Here is a 26,177-nt window from a genome sequence, read left to right as displayed (position 1 = left end):
AGGGTTCACTTCTTGCCGAAGCAGCCTGCCACTCGCTTTTTTGTTAGATTGTTTTAAACACCCTCCTGCCCCGCGGTACCTTTTATTAAGTTACAAGAATACACTGGCACCCAGCTACGTAAACGTGGAAGACAAAAGCCTTCCTCTCTCTATCAGTTATGTAATATAATTATTATTCAACTAGTATGTGTATTATGCTGGCTGTGGGCCATCTAATAATCCTCCGCAACGGAGCACAGTTGAACTTGTGAAGGGCTACTTACCATTGGCCAGCGGACGTGACCTTTATCTAGGTGACATAAGATCACGCATGAGCTTACTGCGCTCATTTCTTGTTGGGCTGCTAGACAGTTAGCTGCATCACTGGCTTCCTCAACGCAGTTGCACTTTTGCAAGTTACTTTTTGGTGAATGATCTCTACCTCTCAAAGATGTTGGGAATTCGCACAAGACTTGGCGGATGCAGAGGTAGATTACCCCTTATTCCTCAGGTATGGTAGCAAGCCCTCGGTTTCTATGATAGCTAGCCCGTGTTTCCTATGATAGCCTTTGTTCCCTGTGTAGACCAGTCCTTGTTTTATACTAATCTGATTAGGAAGTGCTTCTCGATTTAGTTGATTAGCTTCTGCTTGTTAATAACTTTTTTGCAAAAAGCTTGCTGCTCTTTAATCAGATACGCTCAGTGAATAATGTTGTTGGAGCTCAGGCTATGCTGTCATAGGATTTGTAAACAAGACGCCTTACACTCAACTTGGTTGTATATTTTTTCAACTGCTAATTGATATTTTTGCACACTGACACATTCTGGTTGGCAATTCAAGTGAAGGTAAAAGTCTAAAATTATGCGTCATAAATTCTTCAAAGACATATGCTATCTTCTCCTTCTTACCATCGAGTACTGCAAGCGGTTATAACTGGTGGATGTCAAAAAAGTTGGCTTTATTTTTGTGGGCAGAATTGGCAAGCATGCTCTTTGCCCAAGTCTGCAAAAGCTGCATGTTTAAATCTATATACTATAGTGTTGGTTGTAAGCCAATAAGACATGAGTTTCCCGAGAATTAACCAATCAGACCGAATTGTGTAGTGGTTTGATGCATGAGCCTTAGGATCTGAATTGAGAATGGGCAGGTGAAATCTAAATGTGTGCAGAAGAGGAAAAAGTTCATAAAAACAAGGTAATATGATAGCTAGTGTTGATCGACAGAAACTACGACTGAAACTACGTGTAGTTCTAAGGCTAAGCTTATTGTAGGAGACAAGGATAAACATTCATGAATACATAATGCGTTAGGTCAGTAACAATTTAGAGAGACAATAATTAAAGTAAACAAACTGGTGGCTTAAGACAAATGTGATGGGTGGTAACTCCATCCTGTGAGTGCCATGTAGTACTAAGGTGAGGGAAGATCCGCTTGCATTCCTATCAATTGCTTCGAGCATGGTCCACGAGCTATGCGTGATGTTAGGCTAAGCAAACTTTTCAGTAGCCCACAGCAAGCAAACTATCTGATAGTGTAACTATTTGAAGGCAATTTTTGTCATCATAAACATTAAAGTGTATAATAAACAATAGATATATCATAAACAGTAGATATATCATAAACAGTAGATATATCATATACAGTAGATGTATCATAAACAGTAGATGTATCATAAACAGTAGATGTACCACAAACAGTAGATGTATCATAAACAGTAGATGTATCTTAAACAGTAGATGTATCATAAACAATAGATGTATCATAAACAGTAGATGTATCATAAACAGTAGATATATCATAAACAATAGATGTATCATAGACAGTAGATATATCAAGGAGAATAGATGTATCCTAAGCAATAGATATATAATAAACAATAGATGTACCATCAACCATAGATATATCATAAACTATAGATGTATCATAAAGTAGCAAGTAATTAACTTTCTATAAATTAAGACCTATCAGGTTATTCATTATAAGCAGCTGGTAGCACATCTGGCTCTTTCCTTTCTACATAGTAATACATCTTACTGTATCTAATTGAATATTATACGCAAATGTAAGTATTTCTTATTGTTATTGTATGGACGCCTCAAGATATCAATGTCTGTGAGCATGGAACTCAGCATATATATAAAGTTTTATAAGCTGAAAGGATGTGGAAAGGTATGAAGAGCTGGTTACAACAGCTGAAATGAGAGGAGATTAAAACCATATCAATAGGTGCTGCCGGATTAGGCAGAGAGTCAACTTGAGAGCAAAAGTACATTGTGAACTCAGTAGCCAGGACTCTGTAGCTAACCTTGGTGTAAGTTAAGGCGCCAAATGCAATATTTTGCTTTTCATAAGAAGCTATTGCTCAGGTTTATCCGTTGACTTTGGAGGTTTATATTCTTTGTTTAAAAATCGATGAAAAAGACAGTTATTTGACTTCTTTTACTTTTCTTGCATTTCCAGCCACTAAAACATTTCTGCGCGCGCTGACCTTTCTGACCTTGACCCGAAGCATAACCAATCAGTTGTTTTTGCAGCTTCGGTTGAGCAGCCAGACACCCTCCAAGAGGAACATCCATAGCAAGAGCGGGGATTTCCAAACAGGCCAGCTCAGCGCTGCGAGTGCTATCCAGGTAAGATTTCCCGCACTTTCAGTCAGCTGGTAGGCTATCATAAGAGTTGTGATGGTAGGATGGTAGGGGATGAGTTGTAGAGTTGTGGATAGTAGAAGGTGCTGCTGATGATGCCAAGAGATGCTGATGATGATGCCAAGAGGTGTTAGGCTGCATCTTAGATTATACTTGCACGTGTGTTCAGGCAGACCTCGATATGCGAACAGAATATTCAAGCAACCCTTACTAGGGATAAGCAATAACTAAATTTGGTGTCAAGTTGATTGATAAAACATTTTTTGTCAATGAGGGCTTGCCTATGTTAGTGTGCAACCCTTCTGTTCATGAAACAAGAGGCGACAAGTAATTGGATATTGCGGAAGTGGTGTGAATTACGTCTATAAAGAATCTACGTAGCCTTCGTGATGAGGAAATATTTACTAAATTGCTTTTGGCTGTCCCTAAAAAGATTTTCTCTGGTAATTTGCTGATCAAAGTTTTTGACCCCTACATTCATGAATCGCTTAGGCCAGGCGTCAGCAACCCGTGGCTCCGGAGCCACATGCGCCTCTTTCATCCCATCACCGCGGCTCCCTCTGACTTTGATTTTTTCCCTTTTTTACCATATGTTGAGTAATTCATAAAAATATAGAAGTTTTATCACTAAATTTTGTAATATAATTAAAAAAAATTGTAATTATGATAGCTGAAACATTTTTGCTTGTTATGCGTCATTATTTATGCGCCAATAAAACCGCCAAAAATACACCAGCTGGCACGACACTTATTGATTTTTTTACCCCAGGTAGGCAAACTATGGCGAATACTAAGGAAAGAGAAATGAGAGTGAAAATAGAACATTTAATCCTAGGTGGGCTGATTCTAATCCTAGGTGGGCTGATTCTAATCCTAGGTGGGCTGATTCTAATCCTAGGTGGGCTGATTCTAATCCTAGATGGGCTGATTCTAATCCTAGGTAGGCTGATTCTAATCCTAGGGGGTTGATTCTAATCCTAGGTGGGCTGATTCTAATCCTAGGTGGGCTGATTCTAATCCTAAGCGGACTGATTCTAATCCTAGGTGGGCTGATTCTAATCCTAAGCGGGCTGATTCTAATTCTAGGGGGCTGATTCTAATCCTAAGCGGGCTGATTCTAATCCTAGGTGGGCTGATTCTAATCCTAAGCGGGCTGATTGGTTTGCTTTCACTGCTCATGAGACTGGTTCACCAATTTGCTTAATATGTAATGAGAAATTTGCAAACAAAAAGTCAAATATCGCAATACACTTTCAGAATAAACACGCAGCCTTTGCTCAAAAATATCCAGAGGGAGATGAGAGAAAAAAGGCTATTTCGGAACTGATGCGTAAGGCTAATTTGAGCAAAAAATGCTGCATGAATGACATTTGTTGCAGTTAGAATTTAAGTTCAGCGTTTTATTAAAAGAAGGACTGAATTAAACATGAAATTGAAATTTTTCTTGAAAGTGACTTTATAAACAAACAAGTTATTATTATTATTGTTATCATTAGCTATTTTATTGTTATCATTAGCTATTTTATTGTTATCATTAGCTATTTTATTGTTATCATTAGCTATTTTATTGTTATCATTAGCTATTTTATTGTTATCATTAGCTATTTTATTGTTATCATTAGCTATTTTATTGTTATCATTAGCTATTTTATTGTTATCATTAGCTATTTTATTGTTATCATTAGCTATTTTATTGTTATCATTAGCTATTTTATTGTTATCATTAGCTATTTTATTGTTATCATTAGCTATTTTATTGTTATCATTAGCTATTTTATTGTTATCATTAGCTATTTTATTGTTATCATTAGCTATTTTATTGTTATCATTAGCTATTTTATTGTTATCATTAGCTATTTTATTGTTATCATTAGCTATTTTATTGTTATCATTAGCTATTTTATTGTTATCATTAGCTATTTTATTGTTATCATTAGCTATTTTATTGTTATCATTAGCTATTTTATTGTTATCATTAGCTATTTTATTGTTATCATTAGCTATTTTATTGTTATCATTAGCTATTTTATTGTTATCATTAGCTATTTTATTGTTATCATTAGCTATTTTATTGTTATCATTAGCTATTTTATTGTTATCATTAGCTATTTTATTGTTATCATTAGCTATTTTATTGTTATCATTAGCTATTTTATTGTTATCATTAGCTATTTTATTGTTATCATTAGCTATTTTATTGTTATTTGCAAAAGTATTAATTTTTGTTCTCAGCAGGTAAATCATTTTACATGCCACACTTTTTCGTTTTATGTTGTAAACATGGTATAAAAGCATTAATTTAAGCTAAACAAAAACGTTACATGTAGTATTTATGTATTTTTTAATTTAAAATATCAAAGGGGGTTTGTGGCTCCCATTGCGGGTCCAAATGGCTCTTTGAGTGGAAAAGGTTGCAGACCCCTGGCCTAGGCAATACTCGGCAGTCTGACAAAAATCACTGATGGGTGGTGCCATACGGAAATCATTTGCAAACATACCCTGGAGATAGCGGTAAATGTCTGATCATGCTCCCCCTTCATGATTCGAAATGGGCGTACGTGATGTGATGAAGATATGCATGAAAGAATGCAAGGTCATCCTATCTATTAGTGGATGACTCCATGCTCCAGCGGCACACATACTCCACAGGCTCACTACGCTGCTACAACCCTCAACCTTGTCATGAACCATAATTATTTATTTTGAGCATCTAAAAAATTAATTCTATTATGATTCATAAAATATATAATTTATTTTTGTAGTAATTGTTTCTAATAAATTTATTTATAAATAATTTTCTATTCAGGATGACATGATGTTATTTTATAGCGACAAGGTTTTGTATAAGTACCCTAGGACACTTATATTTCGCTAGTATTTAGTTTCGTGAGTAGCATACAAAGTAAAATTTCGCTGCAACTTAATTTCGCAGCTCTGATGAGTGCAAAAATATAGTGATATGAAAATAAATGCAGTGGAACAAACATAATTAGATTCCTCAGATTCAGTTTACCAATAAGAAAAATTTTTAATTTGGGACTAGTTTGTAATTGTAAACTGCGGGTAGAATGGTGTAGTTAAGATTGATAATGCAATTTGATCGCTTGCTGCCATTTGTTTCTTGGACTATCAATGAACAAAGCTATTTAATTTCGCGTTTTCGCTCGTTCGTTATGATAGTTTAGTTTCGCACATGAAATTTCCGTGAGAAGATGACTCCGCGAAAACGCTAAAGTTAGATGAGGCGAATACCTAAGTGTCCTAGGGTAAGACTAGTTTCTTTCAGTGCATTTTAAAACTTCGCCGCTGACGATCAGCTAGCCAATCATGAAGAAAGACATGTGTGTCGCTGATGATCAGCTAGCCAATCATAAAGAGAGACCTGTGTGTCGCTGATGATCAGCTAGCCAATCATAAAGAGAGACCTGTGAGTCACTGATGATCAGCTAGCCAATCATAAAGAGAGACCTACGAGTACGCCAGACCTCAACTCCAGCACACCGCCCACAAATTCGCTCACCGATTTGCTTGATAGTTTTCCAGTATGTTTCAGTTCTGCGCTAACCTCTCCCTCTAATTGTTTATCACCATTTCTTTTTTTGCTAAACTTTTTGTTCAGTAAAAAATCTGTCACATTTTCCTGATTTTAAACATTTTCATAATTTTGAAAAATACTCTAAAAGCTAGGACTCACACTTTAAACTAACCCATGAATAAAGCTGTGACTGAAATGATTTTGCCAAGATCTCAATCAGCTGACATATTTTAAAGAAACTTTACTATGGGGTGACTGAAATTGTCCCAAAAATTGACCTCACACTAGTTTGAACTAGGTCAATCTGCTGACTATGGTGTAGTTATAACAGCCTATCAGTGCAAAGCATGCTGGTTTCCAATTCTACCTTTTAATGCACTAACAACTAACAGTTTTGATTGGTTAACACACTCCCTTACAACAACAATTGGTTGTCTCCAAAGTCAGCTCATAACTAACAGAGGATCATTGGTTAAAGTACACGTAACTCCTATCGATTGGAGAACTATTCTTAAAAATTTGTTATGGAGAATTATTAACATGAATTATTACTATTTGTGTGCATATCAAGCCATCACTTTTCACAGCAAACAGCCGAGCGGAGGTTTCTGGAGGAGACGAGTCTACAGAGGAGCTCACCTGTTTGGTCTTGCAATGAGTGGGATCCACTAGAGGAAGTAATTGTTGGCCGAGTGGAAGGAGCTATGGTTCCTCAGTTTACTGTTGAAGTTAAGGTATTTATTTCAGGCTTATAAAGAATGCAATGCGGGTGTCAAGATTAGCACGGGGCAGATCATACAGCCAGTTATACGTGTTCTTTTCTGCTAAGATATCACATGAAAGTTTGCGATCATCTTATGGTATTATGTGGAATACTTATCAATAGTAGATGTTTACTGTTAACATCTGTAGGGTAACCACAGATAGCCTCAACTCTACCGGATTCCAATCTCTAGTATGCCCATTACCAACAGTTACGAGACCTATTTACTAGCTGTTGAGATATTCACCTGTACTATCCCGCATATTTTACTTTACTGATCCACTATTGTTAGTTTTCAATTCTGCGTTTTATAGATGTAGTGATTCCAGTTATCACATTTGAGGAGTTTTATGCATATTATATTTTAACACAAGTGTACATCACTGAGGTAAGTCACTAGCTGACAACGATAGGTGTTTCCGATGTTGTTTGAGGTTTGACGGTCTTTGCTCAGAGACTAAACATGCACTCCTAGTTTGAATCCGCACCAGCTAATGATTTGCTAGTCCGTCTGCAGGTGCTGTAGGTTGACGATACCGCAGGGCCTTAAGCACAGAGTATATTTCTTCTTTCAGGCAAACACGAGCGAGAAGTACTGGGACTTTTACAAGAGCCACGGCGGCTCGGGGTTTCCTCAAGAGCATCTGAACAAAGCTCATGAAGAGATAGAAGAGTTTTGCAGAATTCTAAAGCATGAAGGGGTCATGGTTAGAAGACCCGACCAAATGGATTGGTCGAAAGGCTACGAGACTCCAGACTTTTCATCTCAAGGTAAGATTCATCTGTGAGAAAGTGCTGGAGCAGCTTTAGATCTAGAACAGAATTGCGGTGCTCTTGGATCCCTCTGCGTGGCAAAATATTGAAAAGATGTGTATCGTCAAAAAGGTACGCGATAAGCCTTCATCTAGCTTTGTGTATCCATAAACTTGGAGTTTTCCTCTACCTGTCGCTTTCACTGATGGGGGATTACTCCATCGAATTACCTGTGAACAAATCCAAGGAAACCTTTTTGGTAGACGCCAAATGTGTTTGTTGTAAAAAACATTTGGTTGTCATAGTCTACAAACATCAACTATTTACAAAAGCCTTTGGACCATAGCATTTAATGATGCATCAGCCTGTACGCTTCCACTCACTGTTAAAGAATCCAACTCCACAGTTACCATGTTATGACCAATCACAATTATCCTATAATCGTAATTGGTCTGTGACTCAACTCTGAGTGGTGCATGCGTACTCCGATCACAGGACCCGTATGTCTAGAGAATCCTAACATCCTTGGAGCAAGGCCTGTGCGTTTGTTCAGCCTCACTGCTCCTTGTCTAGCCTGAGATCTAGAATTGGGTTAATCACACAATCTAGAGAGGGGCGCGCGCGTGTAGCAGCTGCGTGCTTGGCTGACTGTACACACATCCACAAGAGAGAGTAACATGCCAGCTGTTCATTCATTTATGATTAGCCTTTGTTTCTACTATGTTCTCCTCCAAAACTTGTTCAATATTTGTTTTCAATATTTTGCTCCCTAATGTTGAACAGTTTATACTACAGCGCAGTTTATATGACTATAACTATGACTCTCAGCCATATTTGTTGTAAGCAAAAGATATTTAGTTTAACTAGGATTTTCAGGGACTTTTGTTCATTTGTCGTATTAGCAGCTTTCAGTGAGGAGCCCCTCCATCTAGTTGTTGTCACAGTCAGATACAAAGTGTGAAAACTGCCAACTAAAAACTTCGCTGTTATGAAGGATGTAGAGATGGATGACTGCTGAACTAGACATATTGGTATTGTCCTCGGTTTAGCGAGGCTAGTTGTATGATTGTGAAGACAACTCCTGATTATAAGTTCCCACAGTTTACAATTTGCAGGCCTATTTTTAAATTTTACGTACTTTCATGTCAGTTATGATGAATATAATTAACAGTAAATGAGTGCGAAATGTCTTTCCGAGTATCATGAAAGTGTGTAGCATATCTGTAGGTGTGAATATGTGGCAGTAAATATTGGTCTTTGTTATGTAGGTCTGTACGCAGCCATGCCCAGAGACATCCTTTTGGTGGTTGGAGATGAAATAATAGAAGCTCCAATGGCGTGGAGGTCCAGGTTCTTCGAGTACCGCGCTTACCGCTCTCTGATGAAGGAGTACTTCCAGAAGGGAGCGAGGTGGACTACCGCTCCAAAGCCTCAGATGACGGATGAGCTATATGACGAGGTAGATGGTTATGATGGAGGTCATTGGGAGCTGAACAACTCGGTCAGCCGAGTAAATATGTCCGGCCCAGATTCTGGTGCTGGGGTGGTTATCCAGTGTCACTGATATCAACACATCAATCAAATATCTATTAGATTTAAAATTCCAATCAATCCTCACTTTTACTCTAACCATTACCTTGGCCATGTTCCAAAACGCTCCGATAGTATTGCCATTCTTTGTGCCAACTGATAGAATGATCGGTTGCCAATTTTTACTGAGCTTGGCCAGTGGTCAGGGTGGCGTACTTGTAACCTTGAAATGTACACTGTATCTGTTGGAATGCAGGACTATCCGGTAAAGACGGTAGCCGAGCGCCACAAGCTGGCGGCGGAAGGACGGTTTGTCACAACAGAATTTGAGCCGTGTTTCGATGCCGCAGACTTTATCAGAGCTGGTTGGGATATATTTGCCCAGAGAAGCCAGGTAGATAAACCCACCTTTACACATTTAGTTGAGAATAAACCTCAAACTTACTCTTAGAATTAGTGCGAATTAACTCAAGGTATTGCCAGATGCTAGGGTTCCAGCTTGACATCAAAAAAATGCATACTTGCATATCAACACCGGGCCAAAGAGACTGAACTAATGCTAATAATATGCACCTATGTGCATGTCGTTTGATAGTAAGTGTCAGCAACTGTGTTGTAACCATGGTAACACGGCGCTATGTATGTCATATCTAGTAGACTTGAGTGTTTGCCAGTTTCCTCATGATGTATCGATGTCAATTTGTGGTGGTACGATTTACCTCATCTATTCCAGGTGACCAACATGCAGGGAATTGACTGGATGAGGAGACACCTCGAGCCAAGAGGCTTCAGGATTCACACTCTGCAATTCAAAGATCCGAACCCGATGCATATCGATGCCACCTTCAACATCATCGGGCCAGGCCTCGTTCTCTCCAACCCTGACAGACCCTGTATTCAGGTTGACATGTTCAAAAAGGCAGGATGGAGAGTTGTCAAACCACCCAAGCCCCTGATGCCTGATGGTGGGTTGCGTATCTCTATCAAATGACTTCACTGTGCCTGTTACTTGAATGAAATTTGAAATATTTGACAACTGGTTGAAACTGTTGCAGAGCACCCTCTCTGGATGTCATCCAAGTGGCTATCAATGAATGTGCTCATGCTTGACCCTCATCGTGTCATGGTTGACAAAAACGAGCTGCCAATCATCAAAATGTTTGAGGACCTGGGCATACAGTGCATCAAGGTAGGATAATTCCACAACTTTCATGCATTTCTGATGCGTCCTTAGCAGCAATCTGTTTTCAAACTAAAATTAACAAAGCTTTTGATGCTAGTTCAACATTCCGGTGTTAGTTATCTTCTCAATCCAGTTTGTGAGAGAACAGTGCCTCTGGGTGGACAACTCACCAAGTTCCAATATAACTTCTATAATAACTTCTGTCAGAACCCACTATTCTACCCTTGTAGGTGGATATAAGATTTGCTAACAGCCTGGGGGGAGGTTTCCACTGCTGGACCACTGATGTAAGAAGAGATGGTGTAATGGAGTCATACCTTTAGACATTTCAGACTCAGCATTTTATTGTTAAACTTTTGACAATTATAGGTGGTAAGGTTAACTTTATGTGCATTTATTCCCGAGATGTTATACGTATATACTACAACATGAGCACCATATACTTTTGCATCTGTATAAAATAAACTACATGAAATGATGAGTTGGATGAACTTGTCACACTGTGTCACACAGGCCTGTTCGGCACGAGATGATAACCTAGATTGTATGTGATGTACCACTTTTGCCATATATCACCGCTCCTACATGCCAAGAGCTGCGGCATCTGCTCTTTCAAATGCACCTCAACTATGTTCGTAACCTGCTGGGCGCACTTGACTCTTCCATCACTGAATGTGTACTTTAAAACTCCGACTTGCTGTCCGAGCTGCTCATCCACCTCAAAAGACCAGCCTAAAAGACAGAATAAAGGTCTCAGCTTCTATTTCACCACCAGTAGACGTTCATAAAGCTAGCAAACAAAGCACAAGTTTCAGAAAGATATGGCACTCTCATTGCCTCTTGCTTGCACCAAATTCAAAATTACTTCTAGACTCCCTAAAAGTAGCATCGGCAGGCAACAATTCGCCCTAAACTAATGCCATTGCTGTGAAAGATAAAAGTGATCATTCTTGACATCTGATCCATTTGAGAACGGTTAGCAAAATTATTCATTTTTGTTTTCCTTTTCTGAATAGCGTGAGATTCACAATCCCCTGGAAGTTGGCATAATCTTGGTCATTGTCCATGTCGCTTTACTGCCTAATGAGCTTCAATATTTTATGAAAATGAAACAATTTTTTCAAACTTTAAAACAAAAAGGGGTTAAAAGCGCTTTCCAATTTAAAGGGGGTGCAACTACTAATGCCATGCAACAGAAAAGACAACTCTGCATTAGCCTTGATACCGATGTAAAATAAACTCACCATTCTCATTGGTCGAAGATCCACAAGTGCCAGCGCGAAAGAGCAAATGCTTTGTTACAGCCACACATTTACCATAGTACATGAGTTGTCCACCCCTCGTCAGCCCGAACTCCTGGTCATGTTTCAGTCTGGAGTAAGTATAGCAATCGAGGGTGGTTGTTACGTAGCCATCAGCATGCACCTGTTACAAACAAACTATACATTAATAAGGCCTTCATTTGAAATTATTTTATCAAAGATACAGACAAAGCAGGAGTGGAGTGACACCCCCACCCCAAACCCCACCGCAGTTGATTTACTAGTTCATCGCAGTGTTTGGGAAGAACTTGTCCTGTCAAGTTATGCAATATTCACATAATATGAAGAAGTTTGTATTCTGAATCAAAGTTTACTCTCAGTCAAATCATGAGATTATACAATAAAGTGATATAGGCACGGATTGATCGGGGTGTGAGACTTCATGAAAGCACGTGTCAACAATATAAAGCAGCATGCGAACAGCTGATGATGACCTCATGATTCACTCACCAACCAACATGCTTTGGATTTGAAATTTTGCACTTCGCCGAAGTGAATCATATCTTTAGATGGCAGGTTCATTTCTGGTAAGACATTCTCCAAATACCAGCTGAAGGATTTGCAGTTTAGCTTTTTTCTGTAAAATAGGTCATGCTATGTGGCATTTACTAACTCATCCATGCAATAACTAGAGCATTAATTTTATTAACTAGAGCATTTATTAACTAGGGCATAGATTAACTAGGGCATAGATTAACTAGGGCATAGATTAACTAGGGCATAGATTAACTAAGGCCTATATTAACTAGGGCATATATTAACTAGGGCATATATTAACTAGGGCATATATTAACTAGGGCACGTACTAACTAGGGCACGCAATAACTAGGGCACGCAATAACTAGGGCACGCAATAACTAGGGCACGCAATAACTAGGGCACGCAATAACTAGGGCACGCACTCACTAGGGCATACATTTACTAGGGCAAGTACTGAGACAGCAGTAACTACAGAGTACTTGAGGCTGCTCTTTGCACTATTTGAGTATTTGTGACATGCATTAACAAAGCATGCACTGAGCTAAATGTTGTTTGCTGGCTGTATATACTGCTTCAAAGTAAATTGATGAGAATCGGTAATTTGGAGTTGTTGACACTTGTTAAAATTCATGTTGATGCCAAATTTATAGAAGACTGCTTAGGACATGATTTGGTAGAAAAACAAATTCCAACCACTACAGAGCAGCCCAAAACACACTGAGATAGCAGATCAGCCAATGCATAGCAACTGCTAAACAGTTTTATCGCATAGCAACTATTAATGACTTAGAGCCCATTGATACGTACCTTAAAGCTTTGTGCTTTCTCAAGCTTTCTTTTTCCTCTTCATCCAGTTCTACTTGCTTGTATGGATAGATATAGTTGGTGGCATAGAAATAGTCCCTCTGTTCATCCATCCATGTTTCCACAACTCTGCCATAACATACAGACATGCACAAAACTTCCAGCACACACCAACCTACAGCTCTGGCAGGAATGTCAGACCTAGCTCTAAATGATTAGAATAAGTTCCATGAATAGAAGTAAGGGACACTCATATAAACACCTATCAGGCTACTCAGCAGTAACGTTAAAGATCAGTTTTGTACAATTTTGCTTTGTTTTCTGTAGGGAGGGTGCGATCAAATAACTTTGTTTGTTACACTAGCACCTCTGTCTTACCTTACGCTATTTTTAGCAATTATCGTTTCTTTGTCTCCGTCAAATGTGTAGGAAAATGGTTTAAACACGTGTGCGATTCTGCCACAAGGGTGAATCACCATTCGTCCTCCACACATCCAAGTTCTAAGAGAAAGCTCTATGTTTTCTCCACCCCAGATGTTGAGTCCCTGATCAAAGCCACCTGCAACATTATCAAGCCAAGATTAAACAAAGGTTCGTTTATGCTGGTACAGATGTGTGCTAGCAGGTTTTATTGGAAATATTCTGATAACCAACTGGAGGGTTGATGAATATACCTTAAAGTGGTAGTCATTCAACACTGTACATGTAAGCTTTTAAAGTTCTGAGTGTGGGCATGCCATTATTGTTGTTATTATCGTTATTATTATTTCTCGCTTTGAAGACAGTTTGGATACAATTGAAGCGGCAAACAACTTTTCATGTTTTGATGATGAATCAGTCTCATGCAAAACATTACATTCCCCGACTCATCTGAGGAACAGTTGATTACGTTCCTCGATTACTCATCTGAGGAACAGTTGATCTGGTGATCTTATGTCCTCGTCATCTGGAAAAATCACAGCTTTTGAATCACTAAATGTTAATTGTAACACATTATGGTTAATTCAGTGTATATCTGCCAGAATAGCCCAGAAAATGTTTAACAGAGTACCAAATAGGAAAACATTGATTCCGTTCTTCATAAGGTATAAGTTTATCTTAAGTTGTCTTAATGAGGCAGCGTGAGCGCCTTACCAACAAGATCAAACCATTCTCTGCTGACAGCTAAAGAACAGCCCACAAGAACAGGATTGGGCCACGGCTCAGCCTTCGTCTGCTGCCAGCTTGAATATTTCTTTGGTATCAAATTCCATGCATACCTCATGTCCCACATGAACACTCCTCTCCACATATCATCATGTGAGATTTCATCCCTGGTAAAACAACATATTATAAGGTAAGTGAATTTTACTCACTTCTATGAAATTGCATGTGCTTATAATCGGTTATTTTTGAGAAGACAACTCTACAAGAAGCCATGATAGGACAACTCTGAAAGGTGTGAGTTATGAAAAAAGCAAGTCCAATGCTAATTTGACTAAGTGTAAGCCTGAGAGTTTATTACATGTGACATGATGTTGCAGGACAGCCAGTGTAAATTATGGCACACATGTCCAGAGGCATGTGATTTACCTCAGTCTGGCAGCAGAGAACAAGTGCTCACACCTATCAATGCAACATGTGACTGCTGCACTGAATGGTTTCTATATGGACGGCAGCTGAGCATTATCACTTGGCTTATAAGAGTCATTTGTATGACGGAAACTAAACATTCTATCTTTACTAGACACATTTCATCTCATGTCATTTAGCAGATGCAGGTAAATCATTAATTAGAAAAATCTTTGCAGTTTCAGCACCTAAGAAATTGTGATTGAAGCATGTGAAAAAGGAAGCTACTTGGATTGTAAATGTTACGGTTTGTGGGTGAATGCATCTTAGCTTGCTCTCAATCATAACAGTATAATGTCCCAATATTAAACATATTTTTCAGCTACAGACTACTGGTAACCTGACCAATCAAGTAAAAATTAGAAGTTATCCTCTCTATGGTGTCTAAGATAAGATGCCATTAAAGCTGTCAGTTCAATTTGAAACAGTTGAAACACTGTCAGTATAGTAATTGGTGGCTTTTTGGGAGTTATCTTAATTTTTACATTCAGCTATTTGCCAATTTTGTAATTTTCAGAAATACTTTTTTCCATTTTATGTGCTGAATAAGTCTTATAAGCTGAATATGTCATTTAGTCTGTTAGTCTGTTTAGTCTGACTGTATTGTGCCTGCATGTGGGACTCTGACACTGAACATTGTGAAAATGTCTGCAAGCATTCTAGAAATCTATCTGCAAATGACTACTAATACATGCATTTGCATTTCAGTTAGTTGTGTAACCATTTATACACTTTTGATATATATATGTTTATTATTACTTTTTTATTTATTTTTAGAAACTTGTTTTGGTCATCATTTAGAGATCTTCCATTTTAGACAGTGACATCATTTATTTTTTGTAGAGTTGATATAACTGGTCAGCTCTGTTCTGATGCATGTACAGAAACAAAGACTAATGTATTTTTGGCCTGTCTTGTGTCTTGGATAACTTTAGAGAGCATATCAGTTTAGATTCCATGTCCTATTGTACTCTAATATAACCTTTGAAAGTGTATTTAGTAGGAGTATGTTAGTAACAGAGATATTCAGTTCACTCACCGCTTAGGCCACTCTATTCTGTTGACTTGCAACTCTTCTACCAACGGCTGTACGACAGTCTTAGGATGAGACTGTATGTATGATAAAATTGGCTCTGCCCAACCTTCTGACATTTCTGTATGCACGTCTTGAAACATCAAAACCTCTCCCTTGGCCTCATTCGCGCCTCTCATCCTCGCTCTTATCAGCCCTTCCCTCTTTTTATTACGTATAATTCTCACTTTGGAGGGCAGCAAGGCTACATAACGCTCTAAAGGTTCTTTGAGATTTTCATTCTTGCTATCATCATCTACCAGTATGACATCCACGAGCAGGTGTTGCGGAGTGTTGTTGATGACACTGTGTACAGCCCGCAGCAACATGCTTAGTGCTTCGTTATAGATTGGAAATATCACACTCACCGTTGGCAGTGAATCTATATCATATTTGATGATTTTGCAGGCCTCCGGTCTGAGATCATTTGGTTTTCGATCTAGGTCTATAGTCCTACTAAGAGATTCATTCAGTTTGTACACATCGTCCCCAGGGTGAGGCACAGCATATATTTCCTTTAATACTTGCAGCCGCCTAGCCCTGTCAGCTTCAGTTTGGTCTATAGCTTGGAATACTGGCTGCGTTTCTTTTTCTGATTTTCCTTTTACCGAAATTTTTTGCTGTTCTTCATAGCTGTCTTTAAATTCTGATAGCTCTGTTGTCTGTTCTTTGTCAAGGTGAGAGGCTGGCTCTTCACTAGGGCTCCCAAAAAACCTTATGGCAAAGATAAAGTAGGTGACGACTATAAGGAGGACAATTCTGGTGAAATGCCGCCTACAGAGACGAGACAACATGAGATTAATTGACATCCTCGCGAGTTCTTTCTCTTCCTCTTCAATCAAAGATGAGTGTCCTTTTCACTGTCTCACATCTTGTTCTTCTTTTTCAACTCTCTACTTGCTACTAAATCGTGTCAGAAAGGATGTGACGCCACGCGCGTAATCCTCTTCATGCATGAATGCCAGTAGCTCATTTGCATGACAACTAGCTAGCTGAAAGCTTTGCCAACAGGTAAATAGCTGAACAATGGAGAACATCTGATTCACAACACTCTATGGTTTCCTATATTCAAAATCGGGGCACTCAGCAAGCTGGCCTGTGATTGGTCATAGGCTATTCTATTGGGCATTTTCTGATAAAAGGGCAGCTATCTGAATACATCTAGAGATATGCATGCGTATATATAGAACTATACAGTAGTATTCATGGGTATTTATATACAGTATATTATTTTACTGGCAATAATCTTAATTCAAATAGAAATGTTTTTTTCAAATTATGCTATACAATAATACAACAACAAAAACTAAAAATGGGCAACAGCTAGTCACTAAGATTAAATAAAAAGCTTGATATATAGCGTATAAATGCCTTTTGCTGCTAAAAGAACAAATATTAGGTGAAAGATTGTTAAAGCAGCTGGCAATGATATTTTCCAAATAATTGTTGGATTTTGTATGCAATTTGTTCATATCACGTAAGTTGAAATGAGTTGAGAACCTGTAACTGTCACGTAAAAAACAAAGGCACAAGCCAAGGTACTTAATAGTATTCAGGAGTACGTACATATGTACATACAGACGTACGTACAGATGTCCGTACATATGTACGTACATACGTACATACAGATGTATGTACATACATATGTACATACGTACATACGTATATATGTACATACATACGTACGTACATACGTACGTACATACGTACATACATACGTACGTACATACATACGTATGTACGTACATACGTACATACGTATATATGTACATACAAAAATGCACATATATGTATGGACATGTATGTATGTACATGTATGTAGGTACATACATACATAGATGTATGTACATGTATGCATTTGTATCATACCACTATGTATAAAATAAAGATATACAGTATATATAGAGTATATATGTACAGTGTATATAGAGTATATATATACAGTATATATATAACTAGAGTGTTAGAATAAGTTAATGTTACTTATCTTTCTTCCAGATTGGTGTTTTTATCTGGTGTCACGACAGGTCTGTTTCGTGCTTTTGCACTTGTCAGGTGACTTGTGTTCAAAAGCCCCCTGTATTTTAACGCAAGTCACCTGGCAAGTGCAGAAGCACGAAACAGACCTGTCGTGACCCCAGAGAGGTCAGAAAGTCAACTCTATTATATATATAATTTTGTATATATATTATATATATAATATTATATAGATATATCTCTATACAGATCTCTATGGATGCTTTTAAAATGTCTCCATTGCGCCCTTTCTGTACTATAAAAATATATTGTACTTTCTCTAGTATTTCATTTCTTTGAATATATTTTTAACAATGCGTTTAACTACAATAACTCTGGTCTTTTAAAGGAAATAAAAGGGTTCGGAAGAGAGGGTAAGCCTTAGAACCTCACAACTAGCTATAGCGAGTTCTTACAAGATCACAGCATTCTTCATACACAGTTTGTTAGACTCGCTGTGCCCTTTGTTCTGTAAGGTCATGGCAGGGATCGTGTGATGGAACATAGAACTCTGAGGACATGATGAGACTGGGTGGAATGACATTGTTTTTACTCCCAAACTCTTAGTACAAGTTTGCTAGTCTTGCTATTTAACCTGAGTCTTTTAAAAACTTGCAGTCTTGACTGCTGCCCGCAAAAAGAGACTTTCAGATACTTGAGCTAATGCGCAGGCAAAAGTAGCTAAATTTTCCAATGAACTAATAGGATTGTACCTGCCCCACCCGCAAAAAACCTGGCATATCTGAGATTTACGGCACCCTCTAATGCTACTAGTTATACTAGTGTATGGAGGTTCTACCAAAGTTCTTATGCTTACAAAACCTTTAGCATAACTTTATGAACTTTGCATTGCAAATTGTGATATTTCTTTAAATTCAATCTTTGAAGTAAACCAAAATTACATGCTAATGTAATTTCTTTGGAAAATTTTGTTTTAATCCAAACTGCTTCTTTTCGATGTTATTTTTTACATGAATTTAACACTCTGAGGTAACCGTCAGTGTTATAATCAAGAACAGCATATGGTGATTAGATAGAGTCAAATCATATTTCTTTACTATTGAAAATTACAATAAATTACAAACTGGACAATGAATGTTTTATGGCAACACAAAAAACAATATTTGAGTTCATATGAAACTCAACAGCCTACTAAAGTTATCATGTCACACAATTCAGAGATCTATGGAAGAGCTGCTGACAATGTTGTAAGTTCTACACATGTTAGTAGGATCACTTTAAAGTCAGCGACTCCTAATTCTAACTATAGAGAAACCATCTTTGTTAACATACATTTGAAGCCTTTTATTAACCTCCCCAAAGATCTGCTTGAACACAAAGTAACAACTCAATTGGTCAATAATTACAAGCAGCAAACTGATGATTCTTACTTACTTTTGGTACTGTCTGGGTGGCGTCCGTATTTATAAAGTATTTATTCTGACAGCTAGTTAGGCAGTATGATGATATCGTTCTGGATGCTCCAGCAAAGTCAAATTTTAGAATAAACTCAGTTGAGATTTATGAGTTATCATCTCTTATCAATGTAATTATTAACAAGTTCAAAAGTCTTTGGCCTAAAATAATCTAACAATTCAAGTCAAAACATAAATTAAATAGTAAATTTGTAAGTAAACAGCATTAGTATCAGTATTGAGCTGCAGACTTTCTACCAAACTTATATTTGAATAAAGCAGCGGGCAGCTGTTACAGTCTGGTAATCATAACTGGCAATACAGAAAAACAAATGCCCAATTTTTATTAAGAAAGGCAACTTCTGTTGTTGCAAGTGGATGCTCTATTTCAACAAGATCTTTGACATCCTGATTTGTGCAGGGTTCATAACCTATAAATAATGTACTCTTACTGCCCTTTATTATGAATAGAATTTGATGATGTAATAATTTGGGCAGGTTCAAATGCTTCGCAAAAGGTTGTAAGTGTTGAGCAGGTGGTACAAATTTTTGTTATAATCAGTAACAAACTGTAAATAAATAAAACTGATTGATCTAGCTACATATTGACTGGTGCAATTAGTATATTCTCTATAGCATACAGAGTTGGTATCAGCAAGAAAGAGTCTGTGGTGATCAGTGATAACATGCTGACAATGCTACCGTATACCATGTGATGAACCAATTATGTTCTACACATGAGCCTAATTAGATAATAAGATGATTATATGAATGGTAAACAAGCTTGGGTCAGGAGACTTTAGAGTAATATTATAGTTATATTATATCATAGTTAGTATAAAAAAGAGTTTACTGATAATTTCACCGGATGAGGTCTTGAGACAAAAACAATAAAACAATAATATATAATTGCTTTATAAACAGGTAATAAATAATTATGAACATGAATGAGAGAGTAAGTGAACAACTTACAATAGACATAATGATGTGTAAAAATATATTCTGCTAGATTTGGTCATAGAGAAGTAAAGCACTCAAATATCAATCAGCTATGATTTGTATAGGAAAGAAATGTCTTTCTTGAGCAATGAGATACAACTGAGTTAAGAAATTGTGGCATTGTGGTTGGCCTAGGTAAGATTCTCTTATACATAATTATTTCTATTTGTCTACACTAAGTGACTTTGCATATTCTATAAAAATAAAATCTATCGTGCAACAAATTTCACTGCAGTAAAAAATTGCAAAGTGGTACAAGATGATGGTACGGAGGGCAGTAGTTGGAGTAGCATGAATATTTTGGTCTCTCTACCATCTCTCTCTCAGCTTGCTTAAACATCTGCGCCATAAACTCTTCACACAGTCAGGAGTGACACAGGTGCATGGTTCCTCAATGGCATCAGAGCCCTCACAGAGGCAACCGACATCTCCTTCACAGGTTCTTGTCAAAGTTTGGCTGCCTACAAAACGGATCATGTCCAGTTAGACCCTGTTTATCAAGTAGAAAACAGAATGGTTTCTCGTGTTGAAAATTCAGCAGAAGATTTGTAGGTAAGTGTGACGGTAACCTACCAAAGCAACAGGGTCCCTCGTTAGTAACCCTCCAACTGCACTGAGGGGGTGTCTGAGTGTTTTCTCTCCAGAGCTCCAAGTCAAGTTCTGGAAGGCTGTCACATTCAACTGTAATCGCCCCTTTTCTGTAATCCAAACAAACAACAATCAAAATAACTGCATAGAGTACTGTGGTTCACAGGCTATACGCTGTAATGTCAACATTCTCGACAGCATTTTAAAAGATAAATTCAACTCACCGTCCAGCGATGATGAAAGCGTTGCTGCTTATGTTAGCCATGCCTCCGATGTCACATAAGAACTTGTTGTATTTGTATCCCTTGATACTGTCTATCTGAGCTGTAAGAGAAAAAGGAGAGCCGTGAGAGCAGTAAATATCAGAAGACTTATGATGGTTAGACTCAGTTACTCTAGAGCAAAGTTAGTCATCACCTTTCTATGTAAACTTATACTTTTCATCTCCCATAGTTGTATAATCTAGCTCACAGTTTTTTAATTTTGTGAACAATGAGAGGACAAATCTAAAGTGATAATCTCAAAACTAAAAACTGAGGAGAAACTAGAGGTGAATATATTTACCTTGAGTGAGGCCGCTCTCTGGGCTTTCAAAAAAGAGTCTGTCTCCATTCCTAATTCTGGCAAATCCATCACCTATGATATTGGCAAAGAGTTCTCCGACAGAAGCTCCGGTGAGTGGCTTCTCTGTGATACCTAAAGGTTAGTTCAAACTTTATGATTATTCTGAACCAAAATCAATAAAATGGACCACTGGTCATACTCAGTGATGACTTTACAGCCGAAAAAGTGAATGATATAGTTATTTACCTCCGATATAGAGTTCTACATCAGTGACAGTTGTATAAACTTTACGTAGGGCCTCTACAACTTCTTCAGGGTGTGTGTCCTTGAGATCTTCAAATGTTCGTGGAATACTCAGCCCGTAGTGACGTCTATAATAGAGTGAAACAATGTCATGTATAAAAGGAGTCTCCTGTCTATCGACTCAGCAGTATAATAAATTCTTATATTCCACTCGTTTATTATCTAAATATTTACATCTATTATTTTATAGCTCTGTCTCAATATGAAGTAAAAAGAGAGGTCAAGGTGTTGGTTGAGATGGTAATAGAGACATTTATGAACGAACAGACTATTGGTATTGAGAGAAACACCACTGAGCTGTACCATACCTGTATGCCACGTAAGGAGGAAAACCATGATCTCTTCCTCTGTTGATGTTCAATGAAACGATATCCTTTTTGACAGCAAACAGGGTGTCTCTCATCTAAATATTCAAGAGCAAACTGTCAGGTATGGACGAGGTCACAACCATTGTATGGCAATAGACAGCTGATTGCAATGAACTTGACATAAATAGAGGTACTAGATGTCTATAAAGAAAATACTCACTGCTACTGGGTAGTTCCTGTCAACCAACCATGGTACATCTTTCTGTAGACCTTTAAGACACTGCTGGTAATCTGTAACATGAATGACTAGTATTAGAAAATATAAGTTTAGAAGAATAATTAGCTATCACTATCCACTTCCCGTAGTGCCATCCGCATCTACTAGTTGATAAATATGTCAGTCAGTATGAGATCTCACCTCCATCATAGAGAAGATCAGGGTTGTTGAAGTTCTGTGTAAGGTCTAAGAAGTCTTCTGAACCATCATCTTTGAGAACGGAGAACCTGCCACCTACTGTCGAATGTCCGAATCTGAAAGCTGCGGGTGCCAACTCATTCCTGAAAGCAAAGGCAATGTCATTCTGTTATAAACTCATATGTATTGTGTCATATAGGATCTGATTTGGAACTGAATGATTTAGAGAGTTTTATTAAACAAGCAAGTAGTTATAGCCTGAGGACCCTACATGTAGGTCATTGAGGGTGGTGATGAAGTGTCCCGCCTGAACTAAGTAGAAATAACTGAGAGTACATTTAGAGTGACACTTACAGTGAGGAAGGGTTGACTTCATGGTCAAATCCTGTGTAGTTGTTCAACTCGTACTTGCTTATTGTCCCATTGCCAATGATGAGTGGAAGATATTCATAGTAGTGTGTGCTGCTCTGGATACCTGATATAATCTTCCTCGTTTCCTGTAGAAAGGTTTAACTTATTTTAGGAATTGCTTACTCACGGGGAGACAAACATAAGACATGCGTTTACTGAACCAGTTGTTAAGTTGCCTTACATCGACATCAATATCTGTAGCATTGTTGCTGAGTTAATGATTACATATCGAATGTACATCAAACAAGTTTGTGAGAAGCTGCTAGTAACTAACCTGGAAGAGACGTTCATGGTCCCAGTGAGGGTTGATGCTACTCAGTCTCTCGGCTATCTGGTTGTGCTTGACAAGGAAGGCCGTATGAGTTGAGACCAGGTTGGCTGTAAGAGAATTTAAATATATATTTTTCACAGCTGAATATCACAAAACTAGCTTTAGGTGAGAAGAGTATTTTACCATGTTAGTAGCGTTATAACAAGTACTCACGAGTCGTATTAATCCTTGTATCTCCTCCAAGAAATGGACATTTGTTAGCAGCCTGTCGTGCCACAGGACACCTGCTATTATCTGGTGGGGGTAGTATTGTACCATTAACAGTCTGGGTTTTCATTTTCCCACCTGTAGAATCTCTGAGACTGTCTAGCTCCTCTTGAGAGCTGCCATAGATGGCAGATGCGTCGAAGACATGAGTAATACTGTTCATCTGCTGTCTTGGACCTGTAACAAGCACCATACATGTTGATATACAACCAATTTGAACGATAAACTCAAGGAAAATCAGGTTTGCCTCTGTCCCTCTACCCAGAAGTAAGTTCTGAGCTACAGAAATGAAGCTTATTATTCGCGTTATTCAGGAAACTTTCACTGAGAGAATGTTATGAAAGTTCAAGGCCACGAGTTGTAAAATGGACATACCTAAAGAGCAGTCGTGCAAAGGGGCGGGGCTAGAGCGTCGTTGAGTCATACAAAGATACCCTCCGTAGTGAGTGTCATTCTTTGTCTCCACCTGCATGCATACATCTTTTTTAGTTTCCTTTAACTCCTGTCTGATAGCCTCCAAGTCTTCTTCCGTCGGCTGCACTGCGGTTCCATTTCTTGACACGAATATGTGATCAGGGCAGCACTCGGTTTCTTCTAAAATTGTGATAAAATATTTTGCTCTTCAGTAATGCAACAAGCTTCATGTTTACAGTTATGTATCTACTAATCAGCAGATTATGCGTCGAAAGTAAGTCACACAAAATGTTAAGACAAATTTACTCAAAACATTGAAATTGATCTTAACCTACTATGATTGTAAGCTTTCTATATATTTCACACAACGAGTGAAACTTACGTTCTACTTCAGAGAGATGAGTGAACTCGTGGGCTGTGAATTGACCCCACTGCATGATCTCAGCATTGAACCCCTTAAAGTCTAGAATTAATTCAGTGGTAGTTACTGTTGTCGAGATTGTTCTTGGGGAAGCCAGAGGTTGTCGGGAAAAGTGTTCGAGTTTACGAAGATCCCTGACACCTGAAAAATTGTACGATCGACATTGAGCAGTTTGATTGGGTAGAAAATTGCCCAATCATAAAAAGGTAAACTTACAATATATAACTAAATCAAATAGGTTAAGATTTTAGTAACATCAAAGTTAAAAATAGACTTTAGCTAAGAAGGAGAATGGTACGTACCATCTTGGTAGGCAGCGGGTAGAATTCTGGTGTATGGAGTTCCAGACATTCCCCATGTTTTCCTGCCTTCTTGCCTATTTGTACATCTCGCTGTTGGCTCTCTATAGCCACTGCTGCAAGGCAGTGAGTTGGCTTGGTCATATTCACAAGATGTACGTAGCTCGGCTGACACCTGCATTACTTCTGTAAATAAATGTTGTCATAGGGTTTAGATCTTGCTTAGGAGGTATTTCGATCATAAACTTCAGTTTATTAACATAAGAATAATTTTAGTTTATAGAGTGAAAGACTCACCTGGATCAACTGGATTGCCATTAGCATCAAAACTTGTTGTTACATTGATTCCAGTCCTACAAGAATATAAAAGTTGTACCTTCTTTACCAAAGAGTCAGAGACAGCCAAACAGATTCGAAACCAGTTGATGCTGAATGTTCTGAAGGCTTATAACCAACACCACTCTATTTCTATATACCGAACACTTCTATGAAGACCACTCTGAATAACTCTATGAAGACCTCTAGGAAGATCACTCTATGAACACCTCTCTGACCATCTCACTGAACATCCCTATGAACGTCGTTGTCATGGATATAACGAAATGCACTCACTGATCAACGATACTCCTTAGTATGGCAGCATCTGTTTGTGCTGCTGAAGAGGCATTTGAATTGTCGATGAACTCATTTCCGGTGCTACGGCTAAATATCGTATTGCTGAACCTTTTCTCAGCTCGTTCTCTCTCAATCATCTCAGCTATCAACAAATAATATGAATGCAAATGGATAGCTAGACCCAGGTTGAAAATTCGATAGCCAGTTAATCTAACTAAACATTTAGTTAAGAATGCTAAAATTCTTCTGAACCGGCAGCTATTCTTATACGGCAGCTCATGATAAAATTGATGTTGTACTTGTTGATAGTAGGAAGAGAAAGAATCAGTGCTTACCTGTAATGTTACGTTCTCCATCTAATGTTCTACAAAATACAGAAGAACTATGACTAATAGTAATGATGATCGTCTCTAGCTACCATACACGACAGCGTCAGCGGTAATGTAGCACCTTCACCAAAGTTTCATCTACAGGTATTTACACTGAGAATCATCATACAACCCGAAACCTCTCATAACGCAGATACCAGTTGATTAGAGTATAATGGTTCTCTAAAGTATACATACCCTTGTGATATTGTGACCTACAAAACATATTCCATTAGGTTTATACTATGGGTAACAATTATATAAGTATATAGGACAGATGGATATGTGTTTATGACATGGAAGTGGTAAATTATAGTTGAGGCCGCAGCAGAGTCAATAGAATTTGAAATCTTGACCTACCTGTATGTTCAGAGTCAGTAGAAGTACTTCTGCTATTAGTAACCTACAACAAAGTACAGCAGATGTAACCACCATCTCACCATAACACAGATTGTAGATACTAAAATGTATTCACATGTGATAATTAATAACATAAGTAGAAATTATTTGTAACTGATCTCTCTAGACTGTCTCAGAGATGGTACTTACGAATGGAAAAAATATTTTAGAGATCCCATTTTTGCTTGTGTGTTACTTGGTGTATCTATTTGATAATGTCATCAGCTGTATGGCTCCTTGCTTTTATACTAGAGTGTGTGTTGAGTGAAAAAAGGGTGGATGTAAGCCTGTTGATGTAGGAGTTGTTAATATATTTATAGACACGAGTAGATTCTGTTAAATTGGTAGTCTTTTTTGCAAAAATATGACTTAATCCACTCCTATATTTAACATTAATCATCCTTACCCTATCTCTTCTATGACAGG

The 26,177-nt window shown here is 37.9% G+C and overlaps 4 protein-coding genes across 5 annotated transcripts; 1 reads left to right on the top strand and 3 right to left on the bottom strand.

Moving 5' to 3' along the window:
• Window positions 1–346: 346 nt before the first annotated feature.
• On the top strand, window positions 347–10,758 carry LOC137399231 (glycine amidinotransferase, mitochondrial-like). Of its 2 annotated transcripts, none has more exons than XM_068085245.1 (9): window positions 347–490; window positions 2,515–2,610; window positions 6,748–6,894; window positions 7,499–7,694; window positions 8,945–9,135; window positions 9,463–9,600; window positions 9,940–10,171; window positions 10,262–10,395; window positions 10,620–10,758. In XM_068085245.1, the coding sequence occupies exons 1-9, from the start codon at window positions 431–433 to the stop codon at window positions 10,710–10,712; spliced, it is 1,287 nt and encodes a 428-aa protein (XP_067941346.1). In that variant the 5' UTR covers window positions 347–430; the 3' UTR covers window positions 10,713–10,758. The 2 variants fall into 2 exon arrangements, with proteins under 2 accessions (XP_067941346.1, XP_067941347.1); XM_068085246.1 differs by having other exon boundaries at window positions 366–467.
• Window positions 10,759–10,767: 9 nt separating this feature from the next.
• LOC137399230 (polypeptide N-acetylgalactosaminyltransferase 1-like) lies at window positions 10,768–16,604 on the bottom strand. Its single transcript, XM_068085244.1, has 7 exons — window positions 15,646–16,604; window positions 14,130–14,308; window positions 13,374–13,554; window positions 12,999–13,124; window positions 12,162–12,288; window positions 11,634–11,814; window positions 10,768–11,121 (listed from the first exon to the last, which is right to left on the bottom strand). Exons 1-7 carry the CDS (start codon window positions 16,485–16,487, stop codon window positions 10,895–10,897), a joined length of 1,863 nt encoding a protein of 620 aa, XP_067941345.1. The 5' UTR covers window positions 16,488–16,604; the 3' UTR covers window positions 10,768–10,894.
• A 3,310-nt stretch (window positions 16,605–19,914) lies between these two features.
• LOC137399414 (chorion peroxidase-like) lies at window positions 19,915–24,103 on the bottom strand. Its single transcript, XM_068085516.1, has 13 exons — window positions 24,032–24,103; window positions 23,611–23,829; window positions 23,182–23,412; window positions 22,972–23,075; window positions 22,641–22,783; window positions 22,290–22,429; window positions 22,092–22,162; window positions 21,872–21,966; window positions 21,507–21,631; window positions 21,261–21,392; window positions 20,921–21,020; window positions 20,682–20,806; window positions 19,915–20,569 (listed from the first exon to the last, which is right to left on the bottom strand). The coding sequence occupies exons 1-13, from the start codon at window positions 24,084–24,086 to the stop codon at window positions 20,418–20,420; spliced, it is 1,692 nt and encodes a 563-aa protein (XP_067941617.1). The 5' UTR covers window positions 24,087–24,103; the 3' UTR covers window positions 19,915–20,417.
• Window positions 24,104–24,223: 120 nt separating this feature from the next.
• LOC137399415 (chorion peroxidase-like) lies at window positions 24,224–25,917 on the bottom strand. The gene is made up of 7 exons (XM_068085517.1): window positions 25,902–25,917; window positions 25,713–25,755; window positions 25,551–25,567; window positions 25,320–25,348; window positions 24,982–25,126; window positions 24,667–24,722; window positions 24,224–24,555 (listed from the first exon to the last, which is right to left on the bottom strand). The coding sequence occupies exons 5-7, from the start codon at window positions 25,119–25,121 to the stop codon at window positions 24,350–24,352; spliced, it is 402 nt and encodes a 133-aa protein (XP_067941618.1). The 5' UTR covers window positions 25,122–25,126; window positions 25,320–25,348; window positions 25,551–25,567; window positions 25,713–25,755; window positions 25,902–25,917; the 3' UTR covers window positions 24,224–24,349.
• Between the last annotated feature and the right edge of the window lie 260 nt (window positions 25,918–26,177).

Source organism: Watersipora subatra, chromosome 7 (assembly GCF_963576615.1).
Source record: "Watersipora subatra chromosome 7, tzWatSuba1.1, whole genome shotgun sequence".
NCBI classification, from domain to species: domain Eukaryota; kingdom Metazoa; phylum Bryozoa; class Gymnolaemata; order Cheilostomatida; family Watersiporidae; genus Watersipora; species Watersipora subatra.
The sequence above is the reverse complement of the archived record's forward strand: the minus strand, read 5'-3'. Positions and strand labels throughout refer to the sequence as shown.

Excerpts from the sequence above, each read along its gene's own strand:
- LOC137399231 (XM_068085245.1), top strand. The coding sequence starts at position 431 with ATGTTGGGAATTCGCACAAGACTTGGCGGATGCAGAGGTAGATTACCC. Across the intron at positions 491-2,514 it reads GATTACCCCTTATTCCTCAG|CTTCGGTTGAGCAGCCAGAC; the intron begins GTATGGTAGCAA and ends TTGTTTTTGCAG. Across the intron at positions 10,172-10,261 it reads CAAGCCCCTGATGCCTGATG|AGCACCCTCTCTGGATGTCA; the intron begins GTGGGTTGCGTA and ends AAACTGTTGCAG.
- LOC137399230 (XM_068085244.1), bottom strand. The coding sequence starts at position 16,487 with ATGTCAATTAATCTCATGTTGTCTCGTCTCTGTAGGCGGCATTTCACC. Across the intron at positions 11,815-12,161 it reads AATCCAAAGCATGTTGGTTG|GTGCATGCTGATGGCTACGT; the intron begins GTGAGTGAATCA and ends TGTTTGTAACAG. Across the intron at positions 11,122-11,633 it reads ATCTTCGACCAATGAGAATG|GCTGGTCTTTTGAGGTGGAT; the intron begins GTGAGTTTATTT and ends TCTGTCTTTTAG.
- LOC137399414 (XM_068085516.1), bottom strand. The coding sequence starts at position 24,086 with ATGCAGTGGGGTCAATTCACAGCCCACGAGTTCACTCATCTCTCTGAA. Across the intron at positions 23,830-24,031 it reads TCATCTCTCTGAAGTAGAAC|AAGAAACCGAGTGCTGCCCT; the intron begins GTAAGTTTCACT and ends TCACAATTTTAG. Across the intron at positions 21,632-21,871 it reads CCTCCTTACGTGGCATACAG|ACGTCACTACGGGCTGAGTA; the intron begins GTATGGTACAGC and ends ACTCTATTATAG.
- LOC137399415 (XM_068085517.1), bottom strand. The coding sequence starts at position 25,121 with ATGATTGAGAGAGAACGAGCTGAGAAAAGGTTCAGCAATACGATATTT. Across the intron at positions 24,723-24,981 it reads CTAAGGAGTATCGTTGATCA|GACTGGAATCAATGTAACAA; the intron begins GTGAGTGCATTT and ends ATATTCTTGTAG. Across the intron at positions 24,556-24,666 it reads TGGCAATCCAGTTGATCCAG|AAGTAATGCAGGTGTCAGCC; the intron begins GTGAGTCTTTCA and ends ATTTATTTACAG.